The sequence below is a fragment of the Lethenteron reissneri genome, chromosome 29 (assembly GCF_015708825.2).
Source record: "Lethenteron reissneri isolate LAM-NWPU_2019-01 chromosome 29, ASM1570882v1, whole genome shotgun sequence".
In the NCBI taxonomy this organism is placed as follows: domain Eukaryota; kingdom Metazoa; phylum Chordata; class Hyperoartia; order Petromyzontiformes; family Petromyzontidae; genus Lethenteron; species Lethenteron reissneri.
This window is the reverse complement of record NC_083807.1, coordinates 2,985,187-3,013,132: the sequence shown is the minus strand read 5'-3', so window position 1 is coordinate 3,013,132 and position 27,946 is coordinate 2,985,187. Positions and strand designations below refer to the sequence as shown.

At 49.8% G+C, this 27,946-nt stretch overlaps 1 protein-coding gene across 3 annotated transcripts in view; it reads right to left on the bottom strand.

Annotated features, from left to right (window-relative positions):
- Positions 1-27,946, bottom strand: part of FZD3 (frizzled class receptor 3) — a 42,851-nt gene that overhangs the window by 5,740 nt on the left and 9,165 nt on the right. For all 3 annotated transcript variants that reach the window (XM_061562394.1, XM_061562396.1, XM_061562395.1), the window contains exons 3-5: positions 11,391-11,587; positions 2,634-2,757; positions 211-1,110 (exon numbers count right to left, since the gene is read on the bottom strand). In XM_061562394.1, the coding sequence (XP_061418378.1) occupies positions 211-1,110; positions 2,634-2,757; positions 11,391-11,587 (1,221 nt within the window). The remainder of the gene's footprint in view (positions 1-210; positions 1,111-2,633; positions 2,758-11,390; positions 11,588-27,946) is intronic.

The window sequence follows — 27,946 nt, the reverse complement described above, 5'->3', positions numbered from 1 at the left end:
CGCGGTCGACACAAGACGCGCCCAAACGTCACCGCGCGTTTCTGCGAGAGTCGATCGTCGTCAAGGCCGCCGGCGCAAACGGAACCACGCAAACGAGACGGGAAAATAAAATAAAATTCGCGAATCGGCTCAGGGCCGCGAAAGTCCATCGAATCGCTGGAGGCATCGCTGCCAACGATCAACGCGCCCGCCCTTACCCACCGCACCTACCTGGTAGGGGCACGGAATGCGGTACTCGGTGCAGCGATCGCGCAGCCACGTCGCCTCCCAGGCGGCGCGCGACGCCTGCTCGTACACGAGGCACGCCACGAGCGCCAGCTGCGGCACGAGGTAGAGCACGCTGAACACGCCGATGCGCACCATGAACTTGACGAGCTTCGTCTGGTTGCGCCCGTCGTGGCGCATCTCGAGGCGCACGCGGTTCAGCGACACGATGCCGGCGAGCAGCAGCGAGAGGCCCGCGGCGGCGCACACGCCCAACGGCGCCAGCACGAAGTAGCGCAGCGTCGTCACGTCGTAGAGGCCCGCGAAGCACACGCCGCTCAGGTTGTCGCCCTCCACCTTGTTCAGCGCCAGCAGCGCCACCGTGAGCGCGGCCGGCGGGCCCCAGGCGAGCGCGTGGAACGCGGCCGCCCTCTTCTCGATGGCCTCGCGCCCCCACTTGAGGCCCGCGGCCAGGAACCACGTGATGGTGAGCACCACCCACCAGAGGGCGCCGGCCATCGCGGAGAAGTAGAGCAGCATGAAGACGGCGGTGCACGCCTTGTTGTTGCGCGAGCCCTGCGTGACGGTGGCGGCGGCGCCGGGCGCCAGCCCCGGCGCGTTGCAGGCGGCCGCGGAGTCGTCCAGGAGGAAGCCGACCAGGAAGGAGAGCGAGACGGCGACGTAGCAGGTCGCGTAGAAGATGATGGGCCGCTCCGGGTAGCGGAAGCGCTTGCGGTCGAGCAGGAAGGTGAGGAAGGTGAAGGTGGTGGCGACGAGGCACACGACGGACATGACGCCCACCAAGTAACGCGTGAGCTCCAGCTCGCCGGAGCTGAAGTACATGTTGGGGCACGGCGGCGAGCAGTCCGGCACGCCCATGAATGAGTAGCCGAGCCCCGACGGGACCTGCGGGTTCACGCGGCGAGGGTCACGGCATTGCGGTGTGCGGGATCTGTCCAGGCGTTGACATCCTAAAGTTTAGTTTCTCTGTTCCCAATGACCTTTGCGAAGAAGTTACGAGGTCGAAACAAAGCGGAATAGTAGCCAATGGGGGAAAATGCGTCCACCGCGGATGAAAATCGGCTCGTGCAGATGAGTGGACGGCTTTACAATGGGCCTGTATTACCACGGAGGTTTGCACGGTTGTGCTGCTTCGAGTGCGCACGTCTTTCCGGAGCATGCTGCTTGATATCCGGCACGGGGTCTGACATTTCCAGTGGACGTGCGTGTGGGAACACAGGCCGACCCGGGCTCTATTTGCCGTGGCACAGATCACGCGTCCTCTTTCCCCACAAGGTGGCAGCGTTAAAGAAGGCTTGGGTCCAAAAGTAAATTTTTTCGCTCATTTATTTTTTACATTTTTTTCTTGCCTCCGTCCGCAAGCCCTTGGTGGCTGACAAGAGGGGGGGGGGGGTGGCTCCGGCTTGCGCCAGTGCGTGAGTGTATGTACGCAAGTTGAACTTCTTTCGCACCGCACGTAGCCTACCGTGTTGATCGGAGGTGGTCAGTTTGGGGGGCTCTGAGTATAACACCCCCCCCGAACAAAACCCACCTTTTAATTCATACAATCCTCGTATAGTATTGAGATACTAGAAATGTAAACAAATATGTGAGATGTAGTGAGATGACAGTAGATATTTACAAACTAAACTAAGCAAATACATTTTTTTACTAAACTTGTATTATTTTACCCGGTATGTGGAACCACTGAGCTACATAGCTCTTTTTTTAGAAACAACCTGGCCCCAAATGACAGCTCAAAGAAGTGGCTTATCACGTGGAAGTTAATAGTAGCCAAATACTCGAAAACGCACGTCGATTTTAAAAGTGGAGGGGAAAAGCCGGAGTACCCGGAGGAAAATCCACGCAACCGTGGGGAGGACATGCAAACTCCATTTACACAGGCCTCAGGGTCGGGATCGAACCCACAGCCTCCTGCATTCCAGGCAAGGGAGTTAACATCTTCTTGGTTCTTTCGATAAAGTCACGTAGAAGGGAAATAATACAATAATAAAAATAAAACATAAATAATTCTCACGACGTTTCGGCCACAGCGCAAGCAGCCGTCCTCAGGTGAAGAACAGGTCTGTTGGAAGAACAGCCCATTCAGACGCTGTCTTTCCGACAAACCTGTTCTTCACCTGAGGACGGCTGCTTGCGTTGTGGCCAAAACGTCGTGATAATTATTTTATTATGTTTTATTTTTATTATTGTATTATTTCCCTTCTACGTGACTTTACCGAAAGAACCAAGAAGATGAATCCCTGCAGTCACGAAAGCTTCAAATCGGAGTTAACATCTTGCCACCGTGGCGCCCACAAAAGACAGGGCGACGACCCACTCCTGGTGACCAGGACAGCCTCGCACACCCCCCCCATCTCCTCCCACCGCCACCACACCCCCCCGGATCCACTGCCATTGGTACCGACCTTGAGCTCGCGCGGACACCAGAAGCCGTAGTCGCGCTGGGCCAAGTGTTGGGTGGTCTGCGGCGTCGCGCCACTCGCCACCGGCCGCGGCGACATGGGGTAGGGCTCGTCGCACTCCTCCAGCCTGGACCACGGCAACGGCAGGCGTGCAATTAAGTTGTGGGCGCCACGGTGGCGAGATGTTTACTAGCTCGCCTGGTAGGCAGGAGGTCGTAGGTTCGATCCCGACCCTGATGACGCATGTATATTGGGAGTTTGCGTGTATCTCTCTTTGTCTCCCCGTGGTTAAATAGATTTTCCTCTGGTATTTGACTCCTATAAATGTCCACGCGATAAGCCACTTTATTGAGCTATCATTTGTGGTCAGGTCGCTTCTGAAAAGGAGATATACAGCTCAGTGGGCCTTACCTGGTAATTTATTTTCTGATTTGTTTACCTTTCTGATACTTTGCACTCCAATCGTGTTTTTGTATTGCTTGTTGTTGTAACTTGCTTACCCGCCCTGACTGGACATCTGTGAAATAGAGCTTTACACCTCATGGGATTTCTCCGGAAAAAATAAATATTCCGATTGTGATTTCTGCGAGCGATGCAAACGGCTCTGAGTTTCGGCTGCCTAATTTGAGCGGTGAATAAATGCAATTCCTAAATTTTAGACAGCAATAACAAGGAAACAGATACTCTTTGGTTCTTTCGGTAAAGTCACGTAGGTATAAAAGAAAATAAATGGTGATTTATTTTATTTTATACCTACGGGACTTTACCGAAAGAAAATAAATGGTGATTTATTTTATACCTACGGGACTTTACCGAAAAAACAAAAGAGTATGGATTCCTGCAGTCACGATCTTTTGAGTGCGTGCGTGCGTATGTGTGTGTGACGAGGGGGGAGGCAAAGCGATTTCTGGGTGTGTCGGTTAAAATGTCAACACCTGAGCACGTAACTTCTTTTTGTAAAAGCAAATCTGAAGTGAAAATGTAAAGCCTGGATAAGAGCATTCCATCAATCCACTCGCGAGCCACGTGTCCCCGTGCGCTGGTAAACGGGCGATTTACGATTCGGATGCCCGCTCCTATAGTAGCAATAATAAAGCCTTCAAACAGTTTCATTTCCGTTTCAAAATGAAATAATTTCACGCTGAGCAAATCCTGTGAAATCGCATTTATACAGAGGCATGCACAGGAGGTGAATGTGATCAATTAAACTCTACTTTAATTAGAAAAATGAGGCACATGCGAGTCTCTGGAGGGGGGGGGGAGTGGTGGGGGCACGAGTCAAACACTGCCAACGGACACCATTAGTCAGAGCGGATGTTTAGCGCCTCCCTGGTACCACGCTCTCGTTCGCGGCCTTAATTAGAAACCCAGCCGTGTGGAACGACAAAAAACTTCACTTTCACACGTCCCCCCTCCTCCTCCTCTTAGCCTCCCCCCCTCCCAGCCGGCTGTCTGTCCGCACGGCCGTCCGTTCGTGCGACCGTCTGCGTGACAATCCGTGCACCTGCCCGCTTGACACTCTGTCCCATCCATGTGTCCATCCGTTCGTCCATCCTTCCATGAGAGTCCATCTATCAATGTGATTATCCGTCCATGTGTTTGTCCGTTCGTACGTCCGGCATCGATGTGTCCGTCCGTATGTTCGTCCATTCGTGTGTCCATCCGTCTGTATGTTTGTGTGTTCATCTATCGGTCCTTCCAGCTCTATAGAGCTCCCACGAGTGGAAGCCTTCACACAGCAGTATTGAGCAAAAACACTTGCAGGGGCTGCACCCTTACCTCTTATCCTTCAATGGCAATTGTAAGTTGTGGACGTGTGAGCGAGTGGGGGCTGTGTGAAGCGGGCAGCAACACAAAGTGATTGCCACAAATGAACCACAAATCAAGATTGAACCGCAATACCTCGCTGATCTCGTCAAGGAGCATAAACCATCATCACGCGAGCTCCGGTCGTCATCCTCGCAGCAGCAGCGGCGTTTGGTTAACCGTCGAACGAAAGGTGGTGGTATTTGTCGCACTCGTTACACACAGAGTGCTTGCCACAAATTAATCACAATACCCTTGCTGGTCTCGTCAAGGAGCTTGAACCATCACTCGAACCAGCGCCATATCCTCGCAGCAGCGGCTTTTTTATTGTCATCGAACAAAGGCGGTCACCACGTCGCGCGCTTTCAAATGCGCTTCTGCGGCCTTCTGGAAAGGTCTACCTTCCGATATTGGGAAGCCACTGAAGCTATGCACTTTTAAATCTAGATTGCAAACTCACTTCTTCAGAACTGCTTTTTGTGTTGTTGTCCTTCACCGGCACCTCCGATTAGCACGGTTGGCTACGTATGGTGCGAAAGAAGTTCAACATACGTACGACTGCACATGCAGCACGGTGACACTCACCGTTCAGCTGGTAATAACACAAAATGTGAGGCAGTGTTTCTCACGAGCCTAATGGAGCAATTTTCACGCGATAATGTTGCTTACAATAAAAGTTTACGTCCGCGTTGCTGCGTTTAAGACACGTGATGGAATGGTAAATGCGCAACCTTGCAAAATGTCATGCCCACATGCCCCTGTTGGTGACAGGGCCTCGACTAGTGATAGCTATAGAGTGTATTGTGGCCTGCTCTACCATGCTTGGCAAACGTGGGAGGACCCACCACACTTGACCCCGCCATGCGCGACCTGCCGATCGACGCACTACAATGTACCCATTGATACCACGGCAGCAGCAGCATCCATGTTTTAAGATAGGCTGCAATAATTACCGGCGAAACGTCGTGCTCGATTCACAATTCATAATGAAGGTTTTTTTGAACTCGAATTGTAAATGTTGTGGGTTTACTCTCCAACACACCGGTGTGCTGAACCAGTATCGAATTGGCACGTTCTGTTTACGTGACAAACCTTACCAATTGGCTGTGTTGGGTGGTGGCGCGTTTGACGACACATTTACTCTATATTTACGCGATCTAACAAAAAAACCCACCTCAAGTATGGATAATATTGGTCACGAAAGCCTCCGTGTTAAACTGAATATTGAAAAAATAAAGTTGTTTGTTACCCTGCAACACACAAACTCGTTTGAAGCGTGTTGATGTTGCGTGAGCAACGACACACCCATTGGCTGGATGGTGTCACGTGACCGCCAATGCAAGAGGGCTGGTTGTTTTTTTACGTGCGAGACTGAATTAATGTGTTTATTAGTGAGAAGGCTGCATCGTGCTATATTTATAAAGATAAAGAGCACGGACACCTTTGTTACTGGTGCTTATTAGCAACAATAAATAAATGCAAAGGGCCGAGTAGGCACTGTTTCTTGCCGATATCCCCCGCCAGGCTCCAAGGGGTTAGGTTGTCCAGGCGTGGTGGGAGGGCAGGGTTGGGCCTCCCCGCCTTGTACCGCGTTAATGATCGTAGATACAGGCGGCAATTAATTTTAATTGCTCAGTAACACGCAACCACATTGCAAACACAGAAGCGATGAAGTCGCCGCGTCCTACGTGAGACGTCGCGCCACATTTGAAGAACGCATCAAGTTTACATGAACGTACCAAGAGAATTGATATGAAAAGCCGATTACCGTAATCTCTTTCAACTGTATCTTATCTGCAGCTCTACCATCAGCTCACTATGTCTATTTTTGTCCAGATTTCTCATCAACCCTGCATCTCAATCTATTTTCGATGCCTGTTCGCTCATCTCGCTACAACTCTATCTGCCTTAGATTGCTCTCATTTCCCTATATCCTGTCTAGATGTTTTCTCTCATCTTAACTAAATCTCTCTTATCTTTGTCGACATTTCTCGAACCTCTGTTCTACGTGGCTACCCTTTGCTGTGCCGTGGTGGTGAGATATGAACTCCCTTGCCTGGTATACAGGAGGTCGGGGGTCGATCCCGACCCTGACGCCTGCATGTTCGGATTTTGTAAGTCCACCTCGTGGTCGGGTGGATTTTTCTCCGGATCCTCCGATTTTTCCCTCAACATTTAGAATCAACGTGTGTTTGGAGTATTTGGCTGTTATACATTTCCACGTGATAAGCCACTTCGTTGGAGCTATCATTTGTGGCCAGGTCGCTTCTGAAACAACTATATAGCTCAATGGGCCTTACCTGAAAAAAATAAAAAAGTTTAGTTAAAAAACATTATTTGCTAAGTTTAGTTTGTAAATATCTACTGTCATTTCACTACATCTCACATATGTCTCCATTTCTAGCATCTCAATACTATACGAGGATGGTACGAATTAAAAGGTGGGTTGGCGGGGGGGGTTATGCTCAGTGCTCCCCAAACGGACCACCTCCGATCAACACGGTAGGTTACGTGCGGTGCGAAAGAAGTTCAACTTGCGTACATACACTTGCGTACATACACTCGCGCACTGGCGCAAGCTGGAGTCGCCTCCCCCCCCTCTTGTCAACCACAAGGGCTTGCGGACGGAGGCAAGGATTTTTTTGCGTGGCTTGTCAACTGTGTCAAAGCAACGGCAAACAAAACACCTGGCATTCTTACGCCTCTTAACGACGGCTAATCCGCTCGCTCGCTCACTCCTGGCCAGGAGAGACGGCCTGAAACCGTCATCGTCGCCGTTGTTGATGTTGTTGTTGTCGAAAAGAGAACCGGTCTCGCATCTGTTAATTTGCCGAGTGTCTGCGATGACAAAGAGGCTAAAGTAAATCAACATGGAAGAGCATCGGCTGTTACAACACATCAGCTGCGGCATGCGATTGAGGTGAAGTTCAAAAATGTTATCGCCAACTCCGACCCCAAACCCTCCAACTGAGATATTTCACGGACCTGACTCCGCATGAACAATCCCCTCTGGACACATGGTGTGATGACGGGAAGCACACTTGGGCCTGCATGTATGTATGTTTCACTTATTTCGCGCCGTACGCAGCCAACCACGCTAATCCGCATACCGGAGATCGATGCTTCGATTCCATCAGACCTCCCGGCACGGCAGTTGAAACAAGTTTCTTAATTCCTCCCGCTTCTTTGTACGTACCAGTTGGGCGATTGGCAGCTGGCATGCGGTGAGGTAAAGTTATTGTAACGTTGTGACCTGCCCCATCTGAACATCTGTGAAAAAGAGCTTTGTAGCTCATCAGATTCCTCCAGTATAAAAACAATATTCTAATTCTGATTCCGTGCGTAATACTCCCAACATCTGGCCGGCATAGAAGAGTAGGCCCATTACCCTCCACAAGTGCTCTCTTGATCTCTCCCTTAAGTAGAGGTAGGCCCGTCCGTCAGTGGTGGGGTGAGCGAGTAATTGCGGGGCTGCACTTTTAACTTTTTTGTTTCTTTTAAACCTTACGCCCAATGTGTGTATATGTAGTTTATCAGCCCTGCTCAAACTACCGTCTAATTAGAATTCGTACATAATGGATGGATCCCTTTCAGGCCAACCCGGTATATTTTTTGCACTCAACACCAACTTGTTACGACAACCAGACGTTGAAGGGTTCTGTGTTATCTTTTCCCTCCCCAGACCTGCTCCGCCCTGACACCTACGCACACGTCTGGAAAGTTTCACCATCTTAGAGAAAGAGAAAAACAATCCAGACAACTGAACTCCTTGGAGGGCACGCGTTTTAAGAAGACGCACGGTCCGAACGCCGAGGGCAAACGCGGCACCTGGCGCAAGCTGGGCTCCGTGCGCAAGCCAGGGAGATGATCACTCGCAGGCCCCCGCAGCTAATTCAGCAGAGTAACGACAGTTCTGAGCCAAGCAGAGTGGTCAGGCTGGCACCGAGACCGACAGTCGAGCGAGTGCCACTTTCAGCAAAATAAAAAAACGAACAGCGTGCGGCGTCTCGCCAACAACATAGTCTCATCGGATCGAGGAGGCTAAGGAGGCTTGAGCCCAGTGAGTAACTTGGATGGGTGACCACCGCCAGGGCTTGCCAGGTGTTGTAGGCGCGGGGCTCTTGATGCGTGGCCAGGAGATGGCAGTGCCGGGTGTCACCCGCCCGTGCAAGTGGTTTGGCCAAAAAACACTTGTTCGTGATATTGTCCCAACGTCCAAAACGATGTAGGAGGCTTCTGTTGTGGCGTAGCAAGTGCTCTCCTGGGTTAAGTACCAGCCAATGTTAGCAGTGAGGTGCGAAGCGATGACGCAGTGGTGGGCACACCGCACTTTGAATCCAGCGACTCGAGTTCGATTCCCAGCCACGATGAACGTCAGTGGTGAACGACATCTGAACAGGTCCTAGGCAGCCTCTCCAGCAGACCACACAGACTAAAGTGATGAAGTGTGGTCAAACAACCCGCCAGACTGACACAGCATTTCCGGAGGCTTTCATCATTTCATTGCCAAGGGACTGAAATTATAATGATTGATTATGAAACGGTAAAAGATAAAGGTTCAGACCCTGCAATTGTTTGCTCGCTCCACTTCTGGCAGAGAGGTCTCCACTAGGAGGGAGCTCAACAGAACCCTCTCGGAAGGTATCTTGTCCCATTATTCCGCGCTGGCCAGCGTTAAGTACCACTCAAACCAAACGCAGACCTGCCTATCGACCAACTGCGGTGAGCCCATTTATACTGCGGGGTGGATGGAGGCAGTGGGGAGGGGGGAACGATTCAAGAAACTTGCCCCATTGTTTCGACTGACACGCCTCAAGACGCAATCGATCCTAACCCTGACGCCTGTTGTATGTTTGGAGTTTGCGTGTGTCTCTCTCTCTCTCCCCGTGGTCGCATGGACTTTTCTCCGGGTCCTCCGGTTTTTCCCTCCACTGTTAGAATCAACGTGGTTATCGGGTATTTGGCTCCCATAAATGTCCACGCGATAAGCCACTTCCGTTGAGCTATCATTTGTGGCCTGTTCCCTTCTGAAAAACAGCTGCTCAGTGGGCCTTACCTGGTAAAATAAAAAAAAGATTAATATTTTAGATCAGAATTGGCAGCCAACTGATTGGGCACATCCAGCGTTCCACCACAGCAGCAGCATCCCAGTTTATTAAAACCAGGGCAGCCTCCACAAATGTTCCAATGGAATGTCGCCGCAGTGACCTCAAGCGCTTAAGATATCCGTCCTCCGCCGCCGCCTCCGCCGCTTCAGCGACTTCCCGTAAATAACGAGACGGTTTCAGCCCGTGCAAGGAACGCGAGCACACGCGCGCGCGTTCGATCGATCGGCGCAAGCAAATAAATAAACAATCTACGAGCGGTCGCGTGCACGCGGGAGAGAGAATTCGGCGGTGTCGTCAACATGTCCCGCGCGCTGTTGGCGCGCGGGACATGATTAACCGTGGCCGTCTGGCAAATATTTAATAGAGAGTCTGGAGGGTTCAGACCGTGGCACTGATCTAGGAGAAACATCCGTTAATGGATGACCGCAGTTCCTCTCGCTAACACCACGCAGGCCGAAGGCCCGCGAGAAACACACAAGGGGGGGAGGGGGGCGCGGTGTTTGAGAGCGCCGAGAATAAGCGCGGCAAAAAAGACCCCGACCCCCAACCCGAAACAACGGTGCCCCCATTTTGGGAGAACGAGCGATGAAAAGTTCATTGCTCGCCATGGGAAACCGACGAGGATTGCGGGCAGTAAACGAGTTCTAAACAGCCAAATCGAGCTTCCCCGCATAGACGACCATGCAATAAAAATAGCCAAGTGGGCCGTCAACGGAGGCTCAGCCGTTGCTGTGCGTGAACGGGGTGCCAAGGGCGGCGACGCTGCGCCATCTGCGACTTCGCCTTGAAACGAGCGTTCGAGTCGCGCATTCCTGGCGCTGTTAAATAAATTGACTCCAAACGACGCGGAATTGACCCTAAGAAGTTGGGTTCACCGGCGAAGCTGAAACGGCCTTTCCTCAGCGGCCGGTGTTAGGCAATGCCTTCGAGCCACGTAGCAGCGGATATTCTTGTTGGGAGTGGGACGCGTGAAGGCTTAATGTGCTGTGCCCGAACGCTCCATTTCAAGTGACGTTGAGGGATCGAAACACGTAAGACGATGACAAAACTCCAAGTTCCTGAACGTCGCTGGTCTATTATAAACAGTTTGTCGCCCCATGTGGGTAAACATTGCACAGCATGCAATGTTTACTCGCCGTCAGTAAATCAAGTCGGGTATTCTAAACCACGTAAAGCAAATTGAAATTTCCAAACCCCTCTTTCACGAGTTGCAGGGGGGGTGTGCATAACTTGAAGTGAAAGATGGGGGTTTAAAATTCCCAGTTATAAATCTGGCCTCGCCCGGCATTGACAGCTAAGTCAGCCGTTTCCAACTGCAAAAAATGCGTGGGACGATGCACATCTTGCAGCACTCCCCCTGTGATGAGAATTCCACATTCCTTGTGGCAGGTGTGATGATTTTAGGAACGTCGGGGGTCAAAAAGTTGTTCAGTGGAAAGAGACGAATATGAGCAGGATGCGGTAGTTTCCTTTTCGTTTTTACAAATGCGACTGTGATCATGCATAGCAACACAACGGTGATCCTAAAGAAAAGTTAGTGCGCATCACCCGCGAAGACGCGCATCACAAACGTGGGCACCAACAAATATTTGTTTTGCTTATTTAGTCAAAGTGTTTCTGCACCAACGATCATCAGGTGGCATTCATCTCCATTCACGGTGGTGGAAATTCCACATTCCTATGACACGACAGTCACCCCGTAGAACAACCGCCGTTGATATCCCAAAAAAGCGGTACTCGCTTGTCGGGGGCCTTAGTTTTAATAGTTAAAAAAAATAGTTGAATGCGGTAGCGCGGCATGCAGGAGGCAGGGAGACGGACGGACGGACGGACGGACGGCCCTCACCTGCCACAGTCCATCTCGTCGGGCCAGGGGATGCCGAAGACCTCGCGCAGCTCGGCGCAGGAGTCCCGCACGCGGCCGCAGAGCGAGCGGCACGGGGGCACCACGCGGCCCGGCGGCGCGCACGCCGGCGCGAACATCGCGCACAGGAAGGTGCGCGCCTCCGGAGAGCACTCCAGCTTGAGCAGCGGGTGGAACGGCTGCACGCAGTAGGAGAGGGGGGGGTCACGGGGTCACAAGGTCAAAGGGTAATCAGGACACGGGTAGGGTGGGCAACGGCAGATAAAAAAAAAACTAAACTATTTTCTATTTTATCAGGTAAGGCCCACTGAGCTGTACAGCTCTTTTTCAAAGCAACCTGGCCACAAATGAAAAAGCTCAACGGAGATTTCTTATCACGTGGAAATGTACAGCAGCCAGATACTCTAAACGTATGTTTATTCTAAATGTGGAGGAAAAAAACCAGAGGACCCGGAGAAAAAATCCACACGACCACAGAGAGAACATGCAAACTATATACAGCAGGCGTTGGGGTCGGGATTGAACCCACGACCTCCTGCACATCAGGCTAGGGAGTTAACATATCGCCACCGTGGTGCCCCAACTTATTTTTTTATCGTAGGATTTTGGTAGGGGCACCCGTGGAGACCGAGCTGTGACGACGACGGCAACAATCGGCGTTCGATTTGTGGCCACGGCTAACGTCGTTCCTGATGCGGTCGCAGGTCACCCCTTCACTGACCCGCGATGGCGACTGAGTGGGGTCACACACAAACCCCCGATAACTCATACGTCACGCGGAGACCTTAATCCAGCAGCGGATTGACAAAAAACGGGCTGTACAGTTGCGTGAGTGTTTTCGTGAAGTCACAACCAGGAAGCGGCAGCGTCTATTACAGTGAAGTAAAGCGAGGTACACAGTGAAGATGATTGGGGAATGCTGTCGGCAGGTCCTATTGTCTACATTTATCCTAAGACTAGGGTGATGCACACGTGGAAGATTGCTTCGGGGATAATTCCAGTGGCGTCAAAACCACGGATTACCGTGGATGAAAGGATGAATTTACAGCTGACTTAATGGTTACTCCTCTTATCCGGATAATGGGAAGCATGGACCTGTGGATTATTAGAGGTGTTGGGATCAATTTTGGGGCACGGATAATAAGAACAGCGGTACCATTCGGGTATACAACTGGCATTTTTGTGTACATCATTGCTCAACGGTGTACACCTACACATTATACGACTGGACCGTTTATGATGCCAGGCCCTGCCGCAAGAGGTCTGCGCGTAGCCGCTGCACACGAGGTTGTCAAAAAAAATTCCAACAACCGAGAGCGGGCGATGGGCGCGCGCGCGCCCGCATTTTATTTAAAGCTGCCCCACAGCGGGGAGGCCGGCTCAAGAGAGCACACGCTGGGCAGACGACGTCTTCGCTGCCGTGTCACAGACCGAGTGGCGACAACGGTGGCGGCACAGTGCGGTGGGGGGGTTGCGGTGCAGCAGGGCTGGGTGACTCCCGGGTCAGGATCTTTACGGGGACTTTGCACAAACACGCCCCTCGGGATGCCGCGCGGCAGAAAACCGGGGGGGGGGGGGAGGAGGAGAGACGAGTCCCATTCAACGGCGCACTGTGCCTTTACAATAACACCGGCGGCTTCATTTCAACGCCACCGCGCTTGTCGTACATGTCATACGTTGTGGCATTAAGCGACATCAAAGGGGGATTACGGAGAGGGGAGGCTGAGAGCGAACGTGGCTGAAACGCTAGGTGCCGGCGGCAAGAGGTCGACAAAATGGTAGTCAACGACGCGTTAAGCCGGGCATTTAGGACATTTTCTTTGGTTCGCTTTACAATTATGAAGGAGGGAAGGGAGGGAAAAAAAACAAAACGTGCCGTCACGTAATCTTCATTGAATGCTTAAAGTATGTCGGCAAAAAAAAAAACAACCCGTCGATGCTATCGCATGTCAGCTAACTACAGCAATTCAGCCCGGGGCAGCTTCTGGGATTGCGCTGCTCTGCCGTGGTACAGGTGTGCGTTTCGTTTTACAATGGTTAGGTCAAGGTTGCCGAGTCTGCCCGGCACAATTACACGCGGCGGCGGCGGTGGTGGCAGCAGCGGGTGGCTTTGTGAGGCTCGAAAGGCTTGGAAGAAAGTCTATTGCGAAGCTGCGATCGCCCGAGCAGATATTATTTCGGCAGCAGCGAAGTGACAATCGCAGCTGTGTTTGCGTACCACGTTAGGGGGAAAAGTGGCACATAAACACAGCTGCCCGGAGAGAGGGAGTGAGACTCGTTAAGGTGAAAGTGGGAAAGACCTTCAAAAGCACCATCAAAGCTGTGGCCGACCGAACCAGTCTTTAGCTTCGAGGCTTAGGCAAATGTACCCGTTTGATATGAGTCTCGAACAGGGGTGGGGAACGCCCGGCCCGCGGGTCGTATAAGGCCCGCGAAATAATTTGGTGTGGCCCTGCCAAGGCAACCGCAGGCGGGACTCGAAATTCAATAAATTTAGGAGCAAACCTGGAAAAACAGTTGCGAGTAGCAAAACATCATTAATACCAGCTAACATCACACGCCTCGCCAAAAAGAAGCAGTTCAAGCCATCGCATTAGGGGTGAGTTAATTAAATGTGGGACCAAATATAACAGGCAAATTTTTAAGTTGAAAATGTTGTATGACCCGCAAATGATGTTATAAATATCCAAATGTCCCTTGCCAGAAAAAAGGTTCCCCACCCCTGGTCTCGAAGGGCCGATATAGCCCTAAGAATAAAACATACCAAACAACGCAATTTGGATTTACACGGTTGTCGAACACTGGCCGCACCTCAAGAAGCTGCTGGCCTCTTCAACAAGGCCAGGGGCTCAAACTGACTTTAACGCTCAAACTGACTTTAACACAATATCTGCACAATGACACCCTGTCATATTTGCACTGTTACCTAATTTGCATTTTTGTAATTTTATATTGTATATTATAGCTATTGTATATTTTAGATTTTATTTTATTCAATTTTACATACTTTAGCTCCTTAGTATTAGTTAGACTTGTACCTTTAGTATAGTTAAACTTGTACACCACTTATTCAAGATTTAAGATTCCTAAATGTTGAATGTATGCACCTTCCGGCCAAAGTAAATTCCTTGTCTGTGCGAACTTTCATGGCGAATAAAACCCTTTCTGAAAAACCCTTTCTGAGGAGAATAAGAAAGATTTTGTCGCGCCAGAACTTGCAACAGGGGGCAAGGAAATCCGACGGCACAGACGGCTGGGAAAACACTGCTCTTGCGTGTCACGCAATGTCGTTAGAAAGCACAATTAGACGTGTCGATTTTTTTTTCATGAAGAAAACAAAGCTCATCTTACCGAAGTCTTCATTTCAACGAGTCAATTCTTTAGAGCTGCTTTTTGCGTTAAGTCTGTTGTCCTTGCCCCCGCACCTCCAGATTATCACGGCTGGCTACGTACGGTGCAAAAGAAGTTCAACATACACACAATGTCTGGGAACTGAATGGTTAAAAAATACAGCACAATGGTTCTTGGGAATTGAGCAAAAGAGCACAGTTTAGGTAACGCCCAGCGAGTTGTTTACCTTGCGCCCACACAGCGCTGGGGGTGAGATTTTCCGTGCAACTTTTCAAGGTCGCTGACACTCCGCGTGATAGGCCTGAGATTTACACAATCGTTTCTGGCCTCCTACTCTTTGCACAGGGTGCGAAATTACATCAGTGCTTGTTGCCGGTGTCAAAATGATGAAAAATAAAAAGAGGCGTTTTACCCTTGCCGGCGATGAAACACAGGAGGCGTTAAAGATGTTCCAACACCAAATAAGAACACATCTATTGCGAGGCATCAAGTCCGCTTTAACCACCACACATTGCTTGTGGTAAAACATGCAAACAAACATGCTTTTATCATAACACTATGGGCATTGTCTTTGAAACTGATTGGACCACACTAGAGACAGCCTCCTTGATGGCCCTGTCGCACCGTTCTTCTGGACTAACCCTGCCGATGCAGACGTGATGCCTTGCAATCAGGTGTCCCATGTCGTGTTTGAACATCGTTACCCACAATGGCACCGTCTATGATCGCATGAATCCACAAGCTAGCAGCAGCACGTCCCAGCAACAAGGATTAAGATTTGTTTGACTAAAACTAAGATCCGAATCTGGGGACACCGTGTGACTGTTCCGACAAAGCCAGAGGTGTCTCCTGGATTTGTATTGCTTGAACAAACCATTCCCAACTAACAGCTACAAAAGAATTACCCAAAAAACTCTGCACGCTGAAAATGGGAGTTTTTCAGTTAGCCTTTTTGTTGACCTAGGTGAAAGGTTGTAGGTGCGTACATAACTCATCATAAATACCATCAGTGATTTGTCACTGCTGGTTAGACTGAGCCCGAAGAAAATGACTCAGTTTTAGTGCTGTGACCCACAGACTGACTCAGAAAAAAAAATAACAACTTCAGTTTCCTCCCCCCCCATTACGCACATCGTGCCTTGATGGTTGAATTTGTATTTGCAAAGTGGATGCGACGAGGAGGACACGGGGATGGGGGGGGGGGCACCCCAATATGGCTGGGGGGGGGGGGGTGACACGTGGGGGAGTGCGGTTCCGGGCTGCAGAAACACTGCCTCTTCCACCCCATCTCCCACCTCCCATCCCCCATCAACACAAACTCTGGCCAAATCAGATGTCTCCACCCCAGGGCTGAAAAGCCTGGCTTGCTGAACAACGCCCCCCTCCCAACTCCAGACCCCCACACCCGCAGAGCCACTCCCCCACCCGCACCCCATCCCCCTCCTCCGTTTGCCAAGCACGGCTCACTATCTTAATTAAAAAAACATCTCCCCCGACAATTCGCGAACCCAGCACTGCACATGCAGTGGCGACGAGTTTCAAAAGAACTCGCCACATTTGTCGCTTACACTTGTCTTTACTTCTTCATCATGATTCTCAGCCACAAGTACCTGCCTTATAATGTGTGGCTCTTCTTGAGTAATATCCACGACCCTTGCTTCGAAACGCGTACACTTACAGAGCCATAAACTCACAGATACTGACATAGTCCATAGACATATATTGAAATGCAGACTCATAGAGATACTCACATACACTTAAACAGACACACGTAGACCCACATAGAATACCTCGAGGTACACAGATGTCAATATTTTTTAAGCCAAAAGCCCCATTACCGTATGTATGCATGTTGAGCTTCTTTCGCGCCGTACGCAGCCAACCGTGCTAATCGGATGTGCGGGGGAAGGACAACAAACTAAACGCATGGGGTCAACTGCTCGGGTTTTCTGCCTCCAAGTGCTTCTACTCTGCGTCACTCTCTCCACCGTCCTCGTATCTCACTCCAGAGGTCGCAACCGGGTACCCGATACCCGTACCCTACCCGATACCCGGCCGGGTACAGGTACGGGTACCCGTTTGCGACCCTGGTGCGGCCGGGTATAGGTAGACCGTGAGTCACTGGTGAGTAACTGTTTGTCACTCATTTCCCAACGTCTTGTCTCTTCTCACAATTCAAGTTCCTAGAATCAACCCACCCGCGCCTGCAACATGGCTTCATCCCAGAGGTCGCAATCAGGTACCCGATACCCGTACCCTACCCGTACCCGGTTGGGTACGGGTAGGGTACGGGTACCCGTTTGCGACCCTGGTGCGGCCGGGTACGGGTAAGGAATCAAAACCCGTTTGCGACCTCTGGCTTCTATCCTGCGTTTCTCTCAACATTGCCCTCGTATTTCACTCACATCTCATCCTCGGGCTGCCTCTCCTCCCACCCTGCACCACTGGCATCTTCCAAGCTCATGTCATCTATGGGTCTCTGTGTGGGTCTCTGTGTGAGTATACGGGTCTGTGCGTGAGTGTATGATTCTCAACGTCCCTGTGTATGTCTACGGGTATCTGTGTGAGTCTATTGGTCTCTGTATGGGGCTATGGGTCTCTAATCGTCATAGCCCATCTAATTACATCTTCATTGTCAATTCTCGACAAAAGCCCACACTGTCGAAGTGTCACCTCTAAGTATCAGTAATCCCTGCAGATATTTCCAACATCAACCTAAGCAATCTCAACTCTGTCCTTTCAAACATTCATCTTTTTGAAACATTAAAAAATCCCATCATCGTTATTTCATCCTTGGGGCCCGTGTGTCATTAACACTTGCCTTGTAACAGAAACAAAAATAGAATTATAATAGGCCGACGATTCGGGCAACAGCCCTTCTTCAGAGCCGTGAGAGTTACATGCTAATCTCTCACATTAACATAGCCACTTCCGTGCCTTCTTCGAGGAGGCTGCTTTACAATCTTACAGTTACATGATAATTTCTCACATTAACATCACTAGCCCCGGCCACTTCTCTATGACCCTTGGACTGCACCCATTTCAAACCTTTTAAAACAGTCTGCCCCAGCAGCAGACCACGCTTTCCCACCTGATGAAGGACGCTTGTGTTGCGCCCGAAACGTCGTGATATATTTGATTCCTACGTGACTTTACCGAAAAAATCAAAGAGTAAGAAGACGTATTTTTTTTGCATTCATGCCTGCAGCACCACCACCAACACCGTAACTGCAGCACCGTTCATTTCTCGTTTCAGTTGTTTACATACAGTAACAGTCTCACAGAAGACCGGGTTGCCGGGACACCCCGCTCGCAACGCTCTCCACGCTCTCCACATTTGGCCGGTCAATGCAGGAGCTTGTTTGCGGGGCAGGGATGCGTTACGGCGACGCGGAAACCAAACCCTGAGAATGCAAGCGCTGGCCGGCTCGACGGTGCAGAGATTAAAGGCCGCACGAGCGACACAGTGACAAGTATTTAAAGCGCCTGTCAACACCCATTATGACAAAAAAATATATTATTCTGCTGCGCGCCAAAAACGTTTTCGGCTGATCCTGCAAATGCCGCTAAATATAAACGCGAGTCGAGATCTTCCTACTTGGCTAATAGTCCGACTCTGTTGTCGTTGTCGTCCGCCGGCATCGAGCAGACGCTATCGCGAGCATTGCCATTGGCCTTGCGCTGCCGGAGCGCCCTCCGTGACTCGTCTGGACGTAGCCAGGACATTTAAGCCAATTGTCAGTCTTCTGACCGTCTAAAAGCGAATTGTAAACAAGACACGAGACACGTGAATCGAATCCGTCAGGCCGATTTAAGGATGCATGCAGGTTTGTGCCTTCATGACCAAATCAGTTTTGAATGCGCCCAATCACGTCAGATCTTGGAAGCTAAGCAGTGCTGATCCTGGATAGTGTTTGGATGGGTGGTCGTCATGCAAAACAGCTGTTTTAGGCTGCAGGGATACGTTGTGGGCAGCAGAAGGCAGTGCAGCAGACCCATTGCTGTATGGTACTTCTATGCTCCCCCACTATCACCAACCCACACTGAATCTTATGCACATGGGAATTGTGCATGTAAAGTCAATCATTACCAATTGAAACTATTTTGAAGAACACATGGCCTGGATAGCATACGCAGGTTAATGGCATCGTTCAAATTGTTAAGAAAGTTGAGTGGGCTTGGGGGCAGGCCATGTCGCTGGGGGGGGGGGGGGGGCGATCACCGACTGTCAATATTAATGACACGTATTATACGTCCACCGAGGAGATGGAGTGATAAGATCAGCTCGTGTGCAAGTGGTCGGTGGATTATGATCTCGCAGGACTGTGAGGGATGGTGGCAGACTGGGACGGCCTTCATCCAGAGCAGCAGATTTGACCATGGCTGACAATGATGACGACGAGATACACCGTAAATGTTTCACACCTCCGATTAGCATGGTTGGCTACGTACGGTGCAAAAGAACTTCAACATACATACAAACTTCTAGATTTGAAGCTTTCGTGACTGCAAGGATTCATACTCTTAGGTTTTTTGGGTAAAGTCACGTAGGTAAAAAATAAATAAAAGATAAATAATATTTCTACCATTATTTTTATTATTCACGTAGGTAAAAAAATAAATAAAAGAGAAATAATATTTATTCGATTATTTTATTATTTATCTTTTATTATTTATTTTTTACCTACGTGACTTTACCGAAAAAACCTAAGACTATGAGTATACATACGTACATATACGTTTCCTGGAAAATCTGCAACCCTACATATTCCACACGCACCACGAGTCCAGAGGCGGGTCCGAACCCGAGGAATCAGATGCGCAATCTGGTTGGCATGCAGCAACATTTCTCTGCAGCCAGAGATGTCCACTTGCGAACGGGCGGTTAAACCGATTTGCTCGGTTTTTTGAGACCTGGCAATTTGGTTGCTCAAGGCGGAGCCGCCTTGAAGAAACAACCGATTGAACAGCGTTACGGCACCGCAGAAGTTGGCAGCAGCACCGACGTCGGTGAATCATTAAGATGTCCGTAGTTTCCGGGTTTCCCCCCCCACCTACTCAGCCTAAGAGCCCACAACGCTGTAACCTCAATGATTAACGATGTGCACATTAATTGGATGGCACCCAGTGTCTTAACCTGTTGCAACCTGCTGGGGGGGTACAGTTAAAGAGTTAGTAGATTAATGACAGCAATTGCTCATAAATCACTCCATGGTCTGGATCTTGAGATAAAAATGTAATCGAGGATAATCCACTATGAGACCTCCTTTACCAGTGGCAAAATATAGTAATAGGTTTTTACCCCTTCAACTGGTACAAAAACTGACACCTTTATACAAGAGATCATGTTTGCAATAACCACAACACAAGCAGTCAAAATGCAAACAAAAAGAAACAACTCTGATGATGATAATGATATACACTGTCCTTGAAGTTGATTGGTCCACACCCGAGACAGCTTTTCTCAGAGCCTAGTCTCCATTGGTGTTGGACCAGATGACGCCAAAAGGCGTACAACTCAAAGACAGCGCACTATCAGAGTATTGAGAGCTCGGGGTAAGCATTTACACTATGAGACCTCCTTTACCAGTGGCAAAATATAGTAATATCATCAGAGTTGTTTCTTTTTGTTTGCATTTTGACTGCTTGTGTTGTGGTTAATGCAAACATGATCCCTTGTATAAAGGTGTCAGTTTTTGTACCAGTTGAAAGGGTAAAAACCTATTACTAGAGGATAATCCATTTTGTCAATCCCCCGCTGGTTGAAGGGCTCGTCGACGCCATGTCGGTGTTGGGAGTTGTTGGGACCATACTTCACCATTGCTGATCAGTGCAGATTGGTGGAGGAGTGGCACAGCCCAGGACTGGTTCTGATATCACTCGCCAATGATGTGTACCGCGGTCGGGAATCGAACTCTGTTTGCCGGGTTCCCAGCGCCGCTGCTCCCACTAATTCGAATATAACGTCAGGATTTTTATGCACAACATCCGCAATGACAAAGGCTGACAACCTGATTTGAAACTCACAGTCAATCCGCAAAAGGACACATTGATGGCACAAAGTGGAGCACCTACGTAAAATTAACAATCCGGTCGGGGCCATGACCCCAGATTTCATGGATCGGCACTGGCAAGCGTTTTAACCTCCCTGACCTCAGATGTAGATGCACAGTTGTGGCCATCCCTACACAGAGCAGGTCACCCCAGCGCCAGTGGCTTCAAATCTGGAAGCCAAACGGTGGGTGAGAATAATAGTGGAATTCCGCGTATCCAATTTGACGTGTACGCCATGGTGCAAGGTCATCGCCCTATTATCCGCACAAATATTCCTTTTATCCGCATTGGTAAAGCAAATATGAACACGGATAAAAGGATGACTCTACCAACAATGCTAGGTCACTCCTCTTATCTCAGCAAAAGTGACCTGGAAGTTGCAAAAGCTCAGATAACAGCAATAATTGCAACACGAATAATTGATAATACAATTTTTTTCGAATTTTATTCACGGACATGGATGAAGGGAAGAATCGGATAGGTGGCATACTCATGAGGAGGTGTTTCACTGCAGAACACTTCTTGGTAGCTGGGCACAGGGTTACAGTTGAGGCACCTTGCCAGTATTTTATTTAAAGTATTTGGCTGCTATAAATTTCCACGTGACAAGCCACTTCATTGAGCTATCATTTGTGGCCAGGACGCTTCAGCAAAAACAAGCTAAGAGCGCAATGGGCTCTTAGCTTGTTACCTTTCCTATACTTTGCACTCCTATCATGCTTTTGGATTGTTTGCTCTTGTAACTTTCTGACCAGCCCCTAACTGGACACCTGTAAACCAAAAAGAGCTTCATAGTTATTGGATTCCTCCAGTATAAATATTCAGATTTTTTTACTTCACGATTTACCAACAGCCGGAGATGGGGGGGGGGGGGAGTATAGAAACCGTGTGAGCACGCCCTGTGCACTGCTCAAGCACCTCTGGGCCGAGGAAAGCGGCCGCTTTGACGAGATGCCATCTGAGCCCAACCTTGAAAGCTGCAGCAACTCTCTCGCCCACAAAAAGGGGACCGATCGCCCGAGCACAGCGCAAAAAAAAAAACGCCTGGGCCATTTCCAATTCACGCGCGATTTCACCCACGCAATGGAAGGCAGTTGAGCTTCGGCAGCGGCCCAGAGTTTTGTTGTTGTCGTTGTCAATCTCTCGAGCGGCTTCTGAGCCATTCGGCACAAACGCGGGGTCATTTAGAAACGTACAAAACGCCGCCTTCGCCGCCACCGCCGCCTCCGGTAATCTTTTCGCATTTTCAACCAAACGCTGATTGCCAAGCGGCTTTTTCTAATCTCTCCGCCGAGGCCCCCACCCCCCCTCCCGCAACAACCTTGCGAAGTTGCCGAAACGAGCGGCAATTTCGATCGGGGGGGGGAAGGGGCGCAGTCTGTCTGTCGGCCATCAGCAAGTGCGGAACCAGGGGAGACAATTTAACAAAACAAACTCCCGCCTGATTAGCGGGCCGCCGAGGCAATGGAGAGAGGAGCAAAGCTGGCAATCAGCGGCGGCGTTACGGGGAGCCTCAAGAGGCAGAGAGGCAACAGAGTCTTCCACGGACGGCCGTTGGGTATTTATAGAAAAAAATAGAGCGCCGGTCTCGGTCAGAGCAATGCACAAAGCAACGGTGAGATGTAGGGCAGCCTTGTTCACTCCAAATGATAAACAATGGATTCTCTCACGCGGTTTGATGCGCGTATTGATTATAATTGAGGCATCATCCAAAGACCTCCGATTAGCACGGTCGGCGAAGTACGGTGCAAAAGAAGTTCAACAGGTGTACGTACGAGACTACAAGCAGGTGAGAGGGCTCAGAGATCAATTTCGCCAAGCCAGCATAGCCGAGATGGTGGGCTCGATTTTCGATTAAAAGCCACATTCTCAAGTGCAGTGAGGTGACCGTTTCATCGTGGTCTCAATGTGGCTTTATCACGGCCATGCGACGAATATCTCTGCAGGGTGCATGGGAAAGTGCAGCAGACCTCGTTGCAGACGAGAGGTCACGTGTACGGCATTCACAAGTAGTTCTGTGAAATCCCCTTCTGCGGGCTCGTCTCTTTCTCGGAGTGACATTCCGAACATACACTTTAACTCATTAAATGAATGTGCCAATAACACAGATTAAATTCTACATATACAGATTAAATTCTACATATACGCATAGAATTTTTTTATTATTATCCAGAACGCGTCGCTTTGTTTGGCTTGCATGGTGGTCGTTTTGGCCGCCTACTTTGCCACCTTAGGGGGGCATTAAGCAGTGCTTTACAGCATTACCTACGGGCAGCCGCGTCTGAATCATAATTTGTGAACCCAAGACCAGCGAATAGTGCCACTTAATCTGCCAAAATCTGTCACGCAGCGGCAAAAAGTCGACGGAGAGCGGCTCGCCGTACACAAGTGTTGACAAGCCGCACGACGATCGAACACGATGGACTGCAACCGCGGCCAAACAATAGGCGTGCTTTTTTATTAATTCGATCGTGGGACTGTATTTTAACATATGCTGCGGCACGTTTGTGTAGGAGTCAATAAGCGTGAATTACACACGAACATCCATTCCATTCATTCCGACGTGGCGGATGGATTTCATCACGCACATGTATTTTCGACATTCGATCATTTTTCCTCCCCCACCTACCCCCCTTCTCCTCCCCGGTGTTATTTAACCGCCGCGCATTTCATTATCTCGTACGTCCGAGCTCGCTTTGCGTCCGTCGGGGGCGCCCTTAGAGAGAGAAAAAAAATCGTCACCATTCACTCGCCGTCTCTTTCACATCACCCCCCGCGCCCTGCGCTCGCTGCAGCTCCGCTAAACGGGACTCGATCGACCAACGGGTGAATGGACCAAGGAATAAAGGCGCGCGGCGGACAACGAGCAGAGGGGGGAAGAGCCGAAGCGGGCCCGGCGGCTCTCCTCCCCGCCTTCTCTCATGCCCTTCTCACTCTCGCTCCCGCATCCCCATTCATTACGGGGACAATGGCAGCTGAACCGCCGCGCAGCGTCCCTGGATTCCTGCCCCGTTCACCCCGGCAACCATTAGCCGAACGGCTCGTGGGGGGGGGGGAAAGAAAAACCGAGGCTGCCCCCCCTCTCTCTCTCTTTCCCCGTGTCCTCCCCCCTCCCCCTGCGTTAACCGCCCACCACCATCCTTCTCTCCCCGCCCCGCCATGGCGAGTCTCATCCATCTCGCCGCTGACAGGGCCTTCCATCGCGGATGAACGCGCGAGGTCGGGCCCGATCGTCGCTCCTCGCTCGCTCACGCTGGCGGGGCGCGCTCGACGGCTACATCGGGGGCCTCGTGAAAATTGCGGCATCGCCGACGTCGTAGCGGCCACAATGACCCCGGGCCGACGCGAACGCTCACCTAAGACATAGACGTGCGAAGTGCGATCCCACGTAAAACGAAGATCGCCGGGTGCTCACGTCTTGATTTAGTTTCAATCCACTTCTGCTCCAAGGCATCCCTATATCGTCAATAGTGGCGGGGCGGGCGGGGGGGAGGGAGGTCGTTTGACCGTACTTCACCACGCTGGTCAGTGCGGTTAGGTGAAGGGGGAGATCCTGGATAGGTCAAGATGCCGGTGATCACACTCAGGTTGCCAGAATTCAAAACACTGTGCGCCATAGCTGCATCCCACTGTGTACTCTTAACACAAACAGCACGTTTCTATACAAAGTAAATAAACTCAAGGTCGTGAAAACCTACCGTGTCAACGCCTGCTGAGATCGTGGCACAACGCCAGGGCTGCTTGCAACAATTAGGATTCTACACGAGTCCGGGGATGGCCAGCAGTAATTCATGTCTTAAGAGGTGGGATGATGAAGAGGTGGGACGATGAATCATCCCAATTCAGGGTTGAAATTCAATGCAAGAAACGATTCCTTTTTTAAGCACGTTAGTGAATAGTAACGCGTCTAGAATGCTGTCTCTGTCTTGTGAACGAACCCATTACATACAACGTACACACATATTCCAAAGCGCCGATTGCATATGCGTGTATATTGCATGCAATTCTATCGCACGCATCAGCCCAACAAAGGGTACGAACCGATGAATCAATGTATCGGTAAACCCCGAGTAAATGCTGTTTAATAAACACACAGCGGCGTATGTTTGTTTCGTTGTTTTCTCTTTTTGCACAAGTGTCGCGTACGGAAAAGTTAAATCAATTGCGGAAAAGGTCCGACGTGTAACAAAGCAGCTCAAAACGATTCTGAAACAGCAGCCATGTGCCTCTTTGTTGAATATTTATACAAATATAGTCCTGTAAAGAAACGTTTTACGGCTAATCAAGCCGTTAATAAAAGTACGTGAATGTAAAGGATGTATAAAAAGGTTTTAGTGTGTATCTTAAGCCCACGGTAGTTAATAAATGTGCTGATAAGTCCACCGTGCGTGGGTGGTTTGGAGAAGGCTAACCTTTGACCCCTACACCCGACTAGCCCAGGCACATCGTACATTAATACAAAACCAAACTACGATGAATTATGGCCAACCTCGCAATGGGGGAGCACATTTCTGAATTGACTTGAAATGTTTTTTCAAATAATCTATTATTTTGTCATCTGCATTTCAAGCGTGGAATTCATTAAGCTTATGAACAGACTCTTTCAAGCACGGACACAGCACGCTCCGCCGGTTTCACTGCCCTAGAGCAGGACAAAAGGACGCAGTCTAGGGCCCCTTTGCCTCCACCCTGAACTCAACACACACACATACGAGCACGCACCCACACACACGTTCAAGAACTCGTACACACATGTGCACGCACTTACACACACGTGGAAAAACAAAGACAAAGATCCCCACCCCCCCCGTATAGCCTTGACAGACTGGTGGGGCAAGTGCTGTTCGCGAGTCGCACCTATGAAGGCCGGCACGGCACACGAGGGGGTGCCGGCTGCCTTTGACTCACCAGTGGCGATGTTTACACATCGCACCAGGTACTCATTTGAGGCTGTGCCAACCTAGGGGAGGCCCAGGATCAGTTTAAATAATTGTCACTGGTGTTGGCCGTGAGCGGGAATCGAACCCGGGTCGCCGGGTTCGTAGCGCAGCGCGCTGATCACTGCGCCACCGCTCTCCACTCCACATGCTCGCACTCAATCACGCGCACTCGAACCTGCAATGCAATGGACGGTTTGGTTGCATTCCCGATATCCGGAATACTCCAAAGAGTCCAGAAATCAGGCCAAGATGCGAAAAATTTCGGGAGATTAAAGTTTTGATTTGGTTCCAAAACAGTAGGAAAGTATGAACTCACTGGTAATTATGTCACTTATATTATGTCACTTTTACCACCAAACGTGGTGTGCGTCTTGTGGCATTTGGCGACGCAATTTTTGGTAGCATGGAGATACATTACACTATTACATGATGTAAACGAACTGGAAATTATCCTTAAAAATCCCAAAAACCAAAATGTTTTAATCTGAAATTATTCCGTCATAGGTAGTAACCGCCAGAAACCAAGACACATCTCTGTGTTATACTAAGAGAAAAAAAACCCTGAGTTGCGCTATCCAATTATTTAAGTAGCCGATCAGTATACCGATTATTGGCTCAATTAATCGGTAAACTGATCTGTGTTGCTGTACGGGAGGTGAGGGGCGGGGCTCGGTGACACAATCAACACCTTCTTGGTTCTTTCGGTAAAGTCACGTAGAATTGAAATAATAAAATAATAAAAATAAAACATTATTAAATAAGTCTGAATTCAGACTGTCTTCCCGACAGACCTGTTCTCCACCTGAGGACGGCTGCTTGCGTTGTGGCCAAAACGTCGTGAGAATTATTTTATAATGTTTTATTTTTATTATTTTATTATTTCCATTCTACGTGACTTTACCGAAAGAACCAAGAAGATGAATCCCTGCAGTCACGAAAGCTTTAAATCGACAATCAACACCATTATGGGGGGCGTGGCTTGCAGGGGGGTTTCTCGCCTTCAAGAAACGGGATGTGGGGGGCGGGCGTCGTTTATAATGATGCCCCGAGAGTGATCGGCCACGAAAAGTAGCCGATTAATCGACATCACGAACCAATCTTCACAGCTCTGTTAAAACTAAAACTATCAAACACCGATACAGAGGCAGACCTCGATCCCAGTTAGGTTTATTGAAAATGTAAAGTTTGACTAGAAAGATCAAGGAATAAAAAGAAAGATAACACCACTTGAAAGAATACTGAAACACGCGGGGCATTTCAGAAGCTCTCACTGGCTCGTTGTGGGCACTGAACGGCAAACCTAAGAGCCCTGGGACGCGTTGCATCCTTCTGAAGTTGCCAGGGCCGTGGTGCATTAAGGGCTCTAAGCAGCAAAGGGGAAATAAAAAAAACGGGCTGCAATGCTCGAGTCAAGATCGTGGTGAACACGCCCAGACACGAGCCCAGACACGAACGGAGCCTTTCCCACAATACATCAAACTTATCCGGGGCTGTTCAGCTCAAGATACAAGCAATTAACACCCAGTTTAAAAAAAAACATACCCACGCATACAGTGCCGTACAGGACAAACTGTGTTGACTTTACTCCAAAGTGTTATTCATTTATCGACCCTGGATGGAATATGCGGCGAGTCAACCCCGATCAGGATTTGAACTCGCATTACTCAGGTAGTTGCACACAGCCACTAACTACGCGGGTCTCATTTGACAGCACGCCTCAGTAATTTCGCTGGAGCAGTCAACACCCGATGACGGTTGCTTTGTTGCTTCCGAAACGTCGTGATTAAATACATTTTCTATTTTACCTACGTGACTTTACCGAAAAAACCAAAAAGTATGGACCCTTGCGGTCACGAAAACTTCAAATCTACAATTTCACACAACAATCAGGCCTTATAATAAAAAAAACCCACGGCAATGAAAGGCGACCCTGGAACATTATCCGGGAAAGGAGACAAAACACAGGATCTGGGGGGCTGACTGGAGCGACTCTGCGACAGGTGAAGTGCCTGCTGTTAACCCCGCCGACCCCACGGCGTTTTTTTTACCGGAATTTATTTGGGCCGAGGCCCCCCCAACCCCCGCGACACTTCCGAAGCCAAGCCCTGGCTAAGCCCCAAAGCCATCGTTTGTGAGTGTCAACACGAGGTCGACTGACCCACATGGCGAGGGCAAAAGGGTTGGAGCTAGATT